This window comes from Spinacia oleracea, chromosome 2, assembly GCF_020520425.1.
Source record: "Spinacia oleracea cultivar Varoflay chromosome 2, BTI_SOV_V1, whole genome shotgun sequence".
Lineage (NCBI taxonomy): Eukaryota > Viridiplantae > Streptophyta > Magnoliopsida > Caryophyllales > Amaranthaceae > Spinacia > Spinacia oleracea.
The window spans coordinates 23597909-23609941 of NC_079488.1; the positions used below are offsets into that span (position 1 = coordinate 23597909).

At 42.0% G+C, this 12033-nt stretch overlaps 1 protein-coding gene and 1 non-coding gene across 2 annotated transcripts; both read right to left on the reverse strand.

Moving 5' to 3' along the window:
• Positions 1 to 1341: 1341 nt before the first annotated feature.
• On the reverse strand, positions 1342 to 7188 carry LOC110775045 (eukaryotic translation initiation factor). The gene is made up of 9 exons (XM_021979647.2): positions 6761 to 7188; positions 5938 to 6009; positions 5402 to 5497; positions 5098 to 5298; positions 4203 to 4297; positions 3686 to 3773; positions 3257 to 3607; positions 2926 to 3168; positions 1342 to 2809 (listed from the first exon to the last, which is right to left on the reverse strand). The coding sequence occupies exons 1-9, from the start codon at positions 6920 to 6922 to the stop codon at positions 1778 to 1780; spliced, it is 2340 nt and encodes a 779-aa protein (XP_021835339.1). The 5' UTR covers positions 6923 to 7188; the 3' UTR covers positions 1342 to 1777.
• On the reverse strand, positions 6323 to 6429 carry LOC130468385 (small nucleolar RNA snoR103). Its single transcript, XR_008928773.1, has one exon. It is a non-coding gene; the product is annotated as a small nucleolar RNA snoR103 (small nucleolar RNA).
• Positions 7189 to 12033: the final 4845 nt, after the last annotated feature.

Consider the following 12033-nt stretch of genomic DNA (forward strand, 5'->3'; position numbering starts at 1 on the left):
CCGACACAGGTATCGACACTTGCTCAGACACTTGTAAAGTCGCGTTGACACCTGACACCCCGGTCGTAACATAACTTGATTGTATTATCTCAAAGTAATTCTACTTTAACCTAAAGGGTGTTCCTCACCTGGATCAAATGATGTTGTGACTACCAATTGGAAGCGGAAATGGGTCAATAGTATTGGATTTTGTTTAGGCAATGGATGCACCTTATTCGGGTAATAATAGGTGCTCGGGTTAACAGATTCGAACTACTTTGAGTCATATTCATTATTCAAGCAAGTTTATATCAGGCCTACTAGGACTCTTGCTAGGAAGGACTCTTGGGGGTCAGTGGATTTATTTTTCATTTACTCCCTCCGCTCCTTAATGTTTTGACTTTTTAAACTATTCACATAATTTATTTTGACCCTATTTTATTTCTAGTATATGAAAACAAAGGTTAGTATATAATATATTGTTTGATTCATCTTAATATATATTTTCAAAATATTAATTTTTTATAAGTTTTTATAATATGTAGTTAAAGCAATTGGTGGTCAAAGTTGTGGATTGGCAAACGTGTCCGGTCAAAACAAATCAAGTATTAAGGGACATGGGGAGTACCAATTTGTCGCCAAGATACATTTTATTACCAATTTATCGTCCAACTTTTTTTTTTTTTGCCAAATTGGTCCATTGGCCCTTTAAAGTGAGATTGTTCTTAGTGGACCCAAATGTGGGACAATTTTCAGAAGGCCAAATAAAGATTGGATTATTAAAATTAATTTTTCCTCTTATTTTAGGAAAATAGGTTATAGATTGGATTGTTAAAATTAATTTTTCCTCTTATTTTAGGGAAATAGGTTATACATACGTTTATAGTACGTAGAATAATAAAGCGTGGTTTACAAAATAAATAAAGAAAATCAATCAAATATTAAGTATTGGTCACTTTCTTTTAGGTCTTTTGGCAATTCTTCATGCCCCAAAATAATGGTATTTTCAACTACGTATGTCTTGTTCTCTTCACCTGATATAGTTTAATTTATCTAGTTTCTAGTCTGAATATTTTCTATGAGCATTTTTTTGTTTTTCTAGTCCTATCTGATTTGGTCTGATCTAATAAGTACATAGAATAAAGTGAACATAACAAAGCCGTAATCATATTACCATACAATGTTGAATCAAGAATCATAGTATTTCCCCTTACTATTTGTGGGTAACTAGGTTCTAACCGTTCTATCAAGCAAAATGAAGTGGCTCAAGGGATGTTTATGGATTTTGACATAATTTACCGGCACAAAAGCTTTTGACATAGTTCTACCGGCACAAAAGCAATCAGAGGTCTGCTCAAGTCATTAAGAACAAATACTTAACCATTCAAGGACATCACAAAATTCTGAAAGTTACCGAAAACAGAACTCAGCCCTTAACAAGGACAAATCATCCAAAACAAAAAATTACACATTATCCAGCCATGCCTGACATCAAAATCCATGGCAATTATGATTAAGCTTCTAACTCCAAAAATATTGCCAAAAAATAAACATTAAAAAAAAAGATTAAAACCTACAAGTATGACCTTGGTCTTTTGGAGCAAAATATACAGTCGATAAGAAGAATAAAAAAAACCCAGATCCTCACTGCTCCAACTTAGTATATAGTAATACAAAGGTACTAACCTCAAAACATGAGGAAATTGTGAAAAAACACAGAATCAAAAATTTAATCATGGAAAAACGTTGGATTAAGAGCGGTGGACTACATTGAATAATTTTTAAGTACTAACCACATTCAGAGAAGGGCCCTGCATGCTTCAACATCAGCAGCTTGTGCTTCCAAAACTCCATGTCCAACCACCCTTTCTGCGGCGTCAAATATAGGTTTCCGGTATATTTCATCTTCTACCTTTTGCAGGACTTCCTTCACTACACTGAAGCTCAATCCCCCAGCCAATATTAGCTTACCCATGATCTCACCAAAATTGTTGGGAGCTTTGGGTAGGTCAATAGCAATATCATCCATCATTCCACCGTAAAGCAAACAACCAGAGCTTATATCACTTGCAGTGAAAACTTGTTTAGCAAACAAGTATTCTAAGAGCTGTGCAACCTGCTCAACACAAGGTGGGTTCTTATCTAATCCCAAATTAATTGATTCCTTGACAATTTCGTTGTGGAAAGACGGTGATTTGAGTTCTTTGACACATTGCAACGCCTCATCCAAAAGCCGGATGCTAAAGTATTCCTCAAGGAGAGAGATTGTCTTTCTCTTAAGTTCCTCGGGCATAACATTAGTGGTAGCAGGTGTAGGTTTCTCAACCGGAACTGCTGGTTCGGGTGGGGTGGGCTTAGCCTTGGGTATTTGGACTAAGGGGATGTCCACACTTGACCCGAAGCTTGGTTGACGGGCAGGTGGCCCACTTCCTTGCAGTAGGGCACTAGACTTGCCACTAATGATACCACCACTTCCCTGAGGTAAGAGATTTGAGTTCATTAGGGCTGGTTTACCAACCAATGATGACTGGAAACGCGCTCCTGAAGATGATGCATTATTAACATCACCTCCTCTCCTGCTTCTTTGAACTTCCCAATTGTCATTGTCTGCTACAGGCATTCCAGGCATCTTACGCATGCCGGGATGCCCGGGCATCCCAGGCATCATTCCCCCAAAGCCTGGGCGATTGACTGGTAATCCTCCTGGACCGATGTTTCCTTGAGCAGGAAGTATACCACGAGAGTTTCGCATGCCTGCAGTAGCACCAGGTCGCAGTCCCAGGTTTTTCTCGGCGTCGGTATGGATTTCAGAAATTTTTTTGGCTGTGAACTGAAAGATCATGAGCAAACAAAAAAAAGGTTAAGGTTAAGGTTAAGACCGTATTATACATCGAGTCACTTACCAGATTGAATGATTAAAGAGAAGTTAAAGAAAAATTATCAAACCTCTTCACGCCTAGGAACCCAATTCTTTGATCGCACTTCAAGAACGTCACGAACCATAAAACGCAGACGAGGGAGAAGTTGACTGTTTGTGCTCAGCTCTTTCAACCGACTCATATAAACATCATTAATACGCCGTGACTTTGGGTTTTCATCAAGCTGCTTTCCAATAGTGGTGAAAAACTGGCACACGGCCTCAACATTCTCCTCTTCTGGGCAAGTTTTATTGTCTGGACCTAATAACTCCTATATTGTGATCACGGCAATGTCAGAACAACGCTTGCAAGAGTAACACATCTAAAAATAGCAGAGACAAGCAGCAAAAACTATATACCTGTGCAATATGATGCACAATCTTTTCAGGCACCATTTTCTGCTTCAGAAGCTCACCAATAAGGCGTATATTTCCAAGAGTACGGAGTTTAAGCATTTTTTCCTTATCTCGACGTTCAGCATCTTGTTCAGGGCTTGTCATCAGCCTTAGTTCAGCTCTTAGATTGTCAGCACCTTCAAATGCCTCTTGACAAATGTTCAAGAGAATACGCTTGAAAGTGATTTCTTTTCCACCAGATTCCTCTGCTGGGAATGGAGGAAGCTTTTCATTCAGATCAGAACACAACTGTGCATACATAGGGCAAAATGTAGGCTCCAAAACAGCTTTTTCAAATATCAATGAAATAACTCCCTGATAGACAATGAGAAAGAATCAGTAACCATGAAAGATACATTACCAAAGTCAGCAAACACAGAGAAAGACGACAACCTTTAGAATATCAGCTGATGTGATGCCAGAATCAATTAGTTGACCTTTGAGAAGATCATACTTCTCAGGTGTGAGCTTATTCAGAATACTGCATTTTGAAACCAATACAAAATTAAGACACAAGAATCTTGAACAAATAAAAGTAAGAATTCTAAAGTCTGCATGTCCAACACTAGTATGGGCCAATGACAACAAAACATGTCAGTGCGAAGACATTACTCGATCTCCTGCAATCATAACAATTTAATTGACTTGTGTATTCAAATTATGACATAAGAAGCAGATAAATACATTTGCAAACTAGAGGTTCAAGATAGTTTCTGCTACCCTATATAGCTACCCAAAGCTAAAACACTTCTTTACTATAAGAGAAGATAACCAGATTTCGCAAGAATTATGTTGGTTAACAGGCATACTGTCTAACCAGCTATTTCTAGAGACCTGCAGAAACTCACATCCTCACCAAAAACCAAAACACCAAGGGTTATGTAGCCTTAAAGAAAGAAGGATCCATTACCCTTTCACAGTCTTCAAAACACGGTCATTGTCAGAGAGGGTCCCTCTTCTAGCAGACCATGGCACCTCAGCCTTAATCAGAGCCGGGGTTGGACCCTGTTCATGTAAAACAAACATTTCAGTATTCAAAATTGATCAATACACAACATACTTTAGAATGTGAAACACATTTTGAAATTCAAATAATACACGAGGTTAATCACATATTGTATCCATCAATGCTCAAAATTGAGTAAAATCAAGTAGCAAAATGTGTCACTGGCCAAAAATATCACCCGTGATGTAACTATTACTATCAGCGTGTAACATATAATCCTTATCTCAGGCTGTGACATCCCCTTGCCCTAAAAACCCACTCCATTATTTACAGCAAAGATTAGTTGAGAATTTTCAGCAACCGTGGGTGAAATTGGTATATTTCCAAATTGAAGCGCATGGAGTAAGATACAGAAAGTAGCAACTGATTCTATACTCAACTACGCAAGTTCCCTGGACACAGTCAGAAACTAATAGTCTTTCATACACTATATTCCATGTTCAATTAGGTAAAGGAACATAAAAGGCTTTCAAAGACTGGTAATGAAAGGAGTAGTAAGTGGCCGTAATCCTCAAGAAATAGCTAACAAGGTAAACTACTCCACAGCACCAAATAGAACAGTAACATTTTCTGCATGCTAATTTATCCCCAATTCACATGTTATTTGCATCAAATGAGGCCAATAACAATGTGACCTAATGGAGCCAAGACACATTATTTACAACAACATAAAAAAAAGACGTCAGAAAATGCATAAAGTAATATGAAATTGCAATAAGTTAGCAAACAACAAACATCTTAGAGACAGAAAACATGTGCAACTTTCACTGTCATGCGTCAAACCAGAATTACATATTACCCCTTTACTTGAGGAATTCTGTGCCCTTCCAAATTGGGAGTTAAGCTGGTCCTGGCGATTATCCGAACCCTTAATGACAAATTCTCGATCTTTGATCGTCTCCCAAGACCTCTCCTCTGCTGGGGTAGATACCTGGGTAGTGCGACTACGCCAATCACGATTATCAGGCTCAGCATAACGAGGTTGCGGCTGACTTGGAGGCTGACAAGTAGAAACCTACTGTGTTAGTGAGAACAAGAACACAGAAACTAGAAACGAAGAAGCAAGTTCACTCCAAAAACCCAATCGCACAGATGACACTTACAGTAGCTTCAGCACGACTCCAGGTCTGCTCTTCACCAAGTACCTCAGAATCAACTTCTCTTTTGACAATTAGGATGGCCTCAGGAACCACCGCCACCTTTGTAAAAAGGTAAAATAGTTTCATGAGATTACAAGATACTTCGTACAAAAATAACATTTCTTAATCACTCTAGACAAAGGACTACCTTAAAAGCTAAAACCCACTACCAACGCCCAAAAAAAAATCCTACTTTTATTAGTAGAACCATAAAGGCGTGATGAACTCCATAACATTGATATTTCAGTGAGGCCTCTCTAATCCAAATAAACAGGAAGCATGTAACAAGAATGTGCAAGTATCATGACAAGGTCAGACTCTAGTTAAATCAAACTCCCCGTAGAAACAAGTAGCCAAGATGATGTCACATATATTAATGGAAGAATAAGTAACACAACTCAAAATTCCCAGCAGACAAATTAGATAAATTATCAATAATCCTAGCTTAAAATAAACAGACAGAAACATATATTGGTATCAGATTATAACTCCGACAATACCTCTGTGAGTTGCAACAGCTGATCTCGAGTGTAGCGGACGCGTTCACGACTCTCAAATCGAGTATCTCCAAACTACACAAAAGGGGAAATACAACGATTAGAAATTACAATATGGGATTAAAAAAAACACACTTTTCAACAACCAGTCATCATATATTTTCACACACACTAGATAATCAAAACAGACTCAGCCATGCTAAATGCCAAAGCCCAGGAGAAATTAGGGGAGCAAAAGTGCGAAACACATGTTCTAAGCTTAGTCCCAGCATAGCACACAAGAGTACTGTTAATCAACAAAGCTCCAATTATTCACTCAGCCAATTCGACATACATAACAGCATTAATGTCTTGTAAGTTCCCTTATGAGCGCAATACAGTACAACATAAATGTCTGTAGGATTCTTTATGAGCGAGACACAACTCATTCATAGCTCACCTAAAGCCTACATATAACTTTCCGTCCATATTTACAGCAGTGAACACAACTTTAGTACACTGCTAAGAATCAGGACGTTCACTTCACCTATAACCCGGAAAATCCAGCTCAATACACTACACCAACCTCATTAAACGAAAATTTTAATTCCTTCCCACACGAATACAGAAAATAAAAGGCATAAAAATCTACCATTCAAAGCACAAAAAAGTTCAAAACTTTACCAACAAAAAACACAATCAAACAAAACCAGATCAATAACAACAAACACAGATCCAAAAAACCAATACCCACTTAATAAAATAGAAGAACAAACAAATCCCAGATCATAAAAACAGCTAAATCAATCAAAATCAACAGATCTAGACCCAAAAAAGTTTAAAAGACCTTGAGCGAGGCGGCGCCATGAGGACGAAGATTGTCAGAGGCAGCAGCAGCAGCAGAAGACGATGAAGAAGAAGAATCGAATCGGGGTCCGAGAAATCGAGGGCCTCGATTGCCTCCACCACCACCAGGTCTTAAGCTAATTGAGGTCTGGTCAGCCGGCATAACTCAGCTAGCTACTCGAAACGCGAAACTGGGAGATAAAATTAGGGTTGGAAGAACGTCGGAAAATAAAAATCCGGCGGAATTTACCGGCGGATTGAAGATTCGATGAAGATAAGGGGATAGATAGAGAGGAATTTGAAGAAATAGGGTTTGGGTTTGGGGGAATTTTTCTCTCTCTACGGGGAGGAGAGAGAGAGAGACAGGGAAAAAGAGGAAGAGAGGAGGGGCTTGTGAGGCTCAATTAAGGGTGTGCAAAAACCCTTTCTTTGATGGATCACTGTTTTTTTGTTTGGCTTTTTATTTGTTTTTTTGTCTTGGTTTGATTTTATATGCAGAACAAAAAATAAATTAGGAAAGTTTTTGTTTATTTTGATTATACAAAGTAGTTTTCTACTATGATTCGGTTTTTTTATATTGTAAGATTTTTTGGGTTATAAGTAGTGAATGATTTAGAATTTTATTACAATTATGTTTCGGAATTATTTTGACATTTTGTATAATTTATATATCAAGGAATTGAGGTATCAAAAAAATATGTCGGGTATCTTAAGGTATCAAAGGTTGTGATACAACTTTATCATGTGTAATATAGGGGTGGGAATTTCCTTTATTCCTTCTTCATTGGGCTTTACCTCATCTACTTACTAAAATGGGCGATTATTTTGGTCGATATGACGATTCCTCCTACCTTATTTTTATTGAAAAACTAATCATTACTTCTTCTTATTTTGAGGGAAAGGCTTAGCTTCCTTGTTAGTTTATTAGATCAAGCTCCGTCAAGGTAGAAATACCTTGCGGGAAACAATCTTGAAATACATGGTTAACCCCATTGGGCGGTACTAGTCTGGAAGCTAAGTGGGCAACATCATTCCCAACTCTACGAACATGAGAACAAGAGAAGAAACCAAAGGTAGTACTTAATGTTGTGGGGGTTTTCCGGTGAGATACCTTGGAGGTTTCTTGGTAACTTTTAAAGATTAAACAAGATTGTATTTTTATAGAGAGAGAAAGTAGAGAGAAGGCAGAGCAGCAATTGCTCTAGAATGTATTGATTGTGACCCCTTTTTCTAGGGAAGTGGGAATATTTATAGTACTAGGTTTTTGTGGGAATGACCTAATATTCCCCTTACATGATTGGCTGGGGAATGGGAGGAGGACACGTGTCCTTTCTCCTTACAATTCTCTGGTCCCTTTTAGCAATAGTGGGCTATTTGGGCCTATTGTGCTTAGTCATTCACTTGGGATACATACTAATTAAGCCCTTTTCCAGGTATAGGTTTTATACGTACATTTATACACACTTAAATACATACATTGTAGATACCTAGATTAATACTCATGCCCCGGAGTAGACTTCGTATGATTTCTGCTTAGGGGGCGCAATACGTGCCAGGTGTCACATCCTCATTGGTACACGAAGGCACGGTAATTTTGCCCACAACATTTGCCCCTCAAGAAGGGCATTTCTGGAAACACTTTCCGGGTATCGCTTCTTGACCTTTGATTTGCATCTTCATCTTTGGGTCAGGTGTTGAGGGGGTGACACGTGTCACCTTTCTCCATTTTGCCCCTCCCTATATATATAGAGGGGGGGGGGGTAAATTTCATTTTTTTACATTTCGTTTTCACAGAGCTCTCATAGGCGATTTCCGGCGTATTCCCACCACCATCAGGCGATTTCCGGCCACCACGAGACTCATCCTTTTCCTCGTCAAACTCATCCTGTTCTTCGCGAAACTCATCCTGTTCTTCGCGAAACTCATCCTGTTCTTCACCGAGTACTTCGCAGATCTTTCAAGGTTAGTTTTCGCCTTTCTTTCTTGTTTTTGTTATCCTCTCGTCACTTTTCTCTTTGTTAGCGGCCGACCTCTTAGTAGGGGTTTGAAGGTTTTATTTAAGATTTTTCCGCCGTTCATCTTTTGTCGGGGCGGACGTCCAATCACGTCTTTTTCTTCATTGTTGGTCACTCCTAAGCCGTGCTTCGTTCACTATGCAGAAGGCATGGCTAGAACCAAGCAAACGGCAGATCCTACGCGCCTGCGCTTGCGGGAAGAAGCATCGACACCCCCTAGGGAGAGATATTCTTCCACTGCCTCGGCAGTCGACGAAGAATTTGCCGAACTCTTTCAAGAGATCGACGAGTATGTCGAGGCGGGGGAGCAGGCGGCAAGCTCGTCGGAGGGTACAGCGAGCCAGGCAGTGGGGGAGCCAAGCGTCGCTCCATTGTCAACGGCCGCCGGGGAGCAAGAGGCTGCTCCCCAGCTTGTTAGGCCCAGAGGACGGGAGGAGTCCCAATTGCTTCCGTCAGAGATTCACCCCAGACGTGGGCTGGATGCGGTGGCTAGACAGGCACGGAGCCAAGATGAGGGATGACCTCTGTGTGGGGGAAGGGTATCAAATGCGCGTGCCGGCCGGTCTGGACTCGACCGTCAGCCTGCTTGCCGAGGGAGAATTCCCTGTGTATGCCGCATCCATCAAACTCGGCATGAGATTCCCTCCACACCCCTTCGTTGTGGAGGTGTTAGATGGTTTTAACATTGGGGTGGCCCAACTGACCCCCAACTCATGGGCGGATATCTTTGGCTATATTGCCAAATGTGCGCTGAACGACGTGGAGCCGCCCTTTAACGCTTTTCTGCATCTGGTCTCCCTCTCTCGTTCCCCCAGCGCCGCCAAAGGGTGGTTTAATCTGAGCAGCCGTGGTACCTACCAGACAGTGGTCGGCAAGCTCAGCAAGTGGCATATGTGGAGAAAGAGGTGGGTCGTGTTTTACACGGACGACCAGGAGATGTATGAGCGGATGAGCCGCTGGAACTGCAACGCCAACTACATGGATCGTGACGAGCCCCTTCCACCCCTTACTGCCGAAGAGTGGGATCAGATAATGGTCCTGTTCAGGGCCAACACTTACCACTTAACAGTGGATAAGAGTTTCCATGTGCCGGCCGAATGGTTGCCGCACATTAGCCAGTTTCGGAACGAGGCCTTTCTAGCGGCCGTAGGCTTAGGATATTCCATGACTCGAGGTTGTATGCCAATTTATGTGCCGCTCTGCCTTGGTCTTATTTATCTTTCTAACTTTGGATTCCTTTTGTTCACAGAGGAAGGAATGAGCAAGCTGTCGGCGGCGGATACCGGGAAGGGCGATATGACCGATTGGATGGCAGACATTTATGAGGCCAAAATGCAGAAAGCCAAGGCCGAGTTGGAGGAGAAGGTGAGTATTCTCTTAGGTTGTTTTTGCAAGTTAAGCTTCCCCCGTCCAGTGTCCACAGTGGACGTCTTTTTAGTGCTCGTCACTTTTTAATGACGGGCCCCTTAGTTAGTGTTTTTCCTGCGGTTGCCAAGGTGCGCCTCGTCACCTTTTAATGACGGGCCCCTTAGTTAGTGTTTCTCTTTACAAGTGACTCGTGGTTGATAGGGTACGCCTCGTCATTTTCGAGACGGGCGTCCTTTTTAATGACGAGCCATTTTTCTATGAGTTCTTGCACTTGATAAGGTACGCCTCGTCATTTTTAAGACGGGCGTCCTTTTTAAATGACGAGCCACTATTTAGTGACTTGTGATTGATAAGGTACGCCTCGTCATTTTGGAGACGGGCGTCCTTTTTAATGACGAGCAACCGTTCTTCGTGTGACTTGTGATTGATAAGGTACGCCTCGTCATTTTGAGACGGGCGTCCTTTTTAATGACGAGCCACTATTCTGTGAGTGACTTGTCATTGATAAGGTACGCCTCGTCATTTTGAGACGGGCGTCCTTTTTAATGACGAGCCACTTTTCTGTGAGTGACTTGTGATTGATAAGGTACGCCTCGTCATTTTTAGATGGGCGTCCTTTTTAATGACGAGCCACTATTCTGTGAGTGACTTGTCATTGATAAGGTACGCCTCGTCATTTTGAGACGGGCGTCCTTTTTAATGACGAGCCACTTTTCTGTGAGTGACTTGTGATTGATAAGGTACGCCTCGTCATTTTTAGATGGGCGTCCTTTTTAATGACGAGCCACTATCTGGTGAGTGACTTGTGATTGATGAGGTACGCCTCGTCATTTTTAAGATGGGCGTCCTTTTTAATGACGAGCCACTATCTGGTGAGTGACTTGTGATTGATGAGGTACACCTCGTCATTTTTAAGATGGGCGTCCTTTTTAATGACGAGCCACTATCTGGTGAGTGACTTGTGATTGATGAGGTACGCCTCGTCATTTTTAAGATGGGCGTCCTTTTTAATGACGAGCCACTATCTGGTGAGTGACTTGTGATTGATGAGGTACGCCTCGTCATTTTTAAGATGGGCGTCCTTTTTAATGACGAGCCACTATCTGGTGAGTGACTTGTGATTGATAAGGCACGCTTCGTCAATTTTAAGATGGGCGTCCTTTTTAATGACGAGCCACTATATGGTGAGTGACTTGTGATTGATGACGAGGCTTAATATTTGACTGTCCTTTACTTTCTTTTTTAGCAAGCTAAGGACGCGGCTAGGGCGTCAGGGAAGAAGAAGGGGACTACTCTGTCCCAGCTGAAGAAGAGAGCTGTGCCAGCTGGCTCGGAGACCCCGAGTACCTTCAAGAAGCCAAAACCCCTACCCCGCCGTCTCGTCAAGAAAGACGAGTCGAAGGTTGCTGAGGGGGGATGCCCTGATGACGAAGAGATGGGCGTGGACAAGCCGTCTCTGGTGGTGGACTTGGTGTCCAAATCGAGGTCCGGTGGGCATCCGGACGAGCTGGAGGACCCTCTTTCTGGAATCCCGGCCGACGTCCGCTCTCAGATACCTGCGGAGGTGGCCCGCCGAGCTAGGTCTTCGGGCGGTAAGTATTATTCGAACGTCGTTCAGACGTATCGAGCCTCCTCTGGCAGTTCTTCTTACTCTCCGCGTCATCCTAAGGCCGTTGTTTTTCCTATAGCCAAAGACAAAGGGAAGGATGCAGCTGCTGCTGAGGACGAGAACGTACCTGCTACTCCCCACTATTCTTCAAAGGATAGGGTGGCTATATGCCGCAAGGTTTTTAAGGCCGTCCCCGCAGAGTATGTTGCTTCTCTTCCTGGCCGCAAGACTGACGCCCAGTTTGGTGCGATCCAGGCCACTCTTCTCGACGTAAGTCTATTT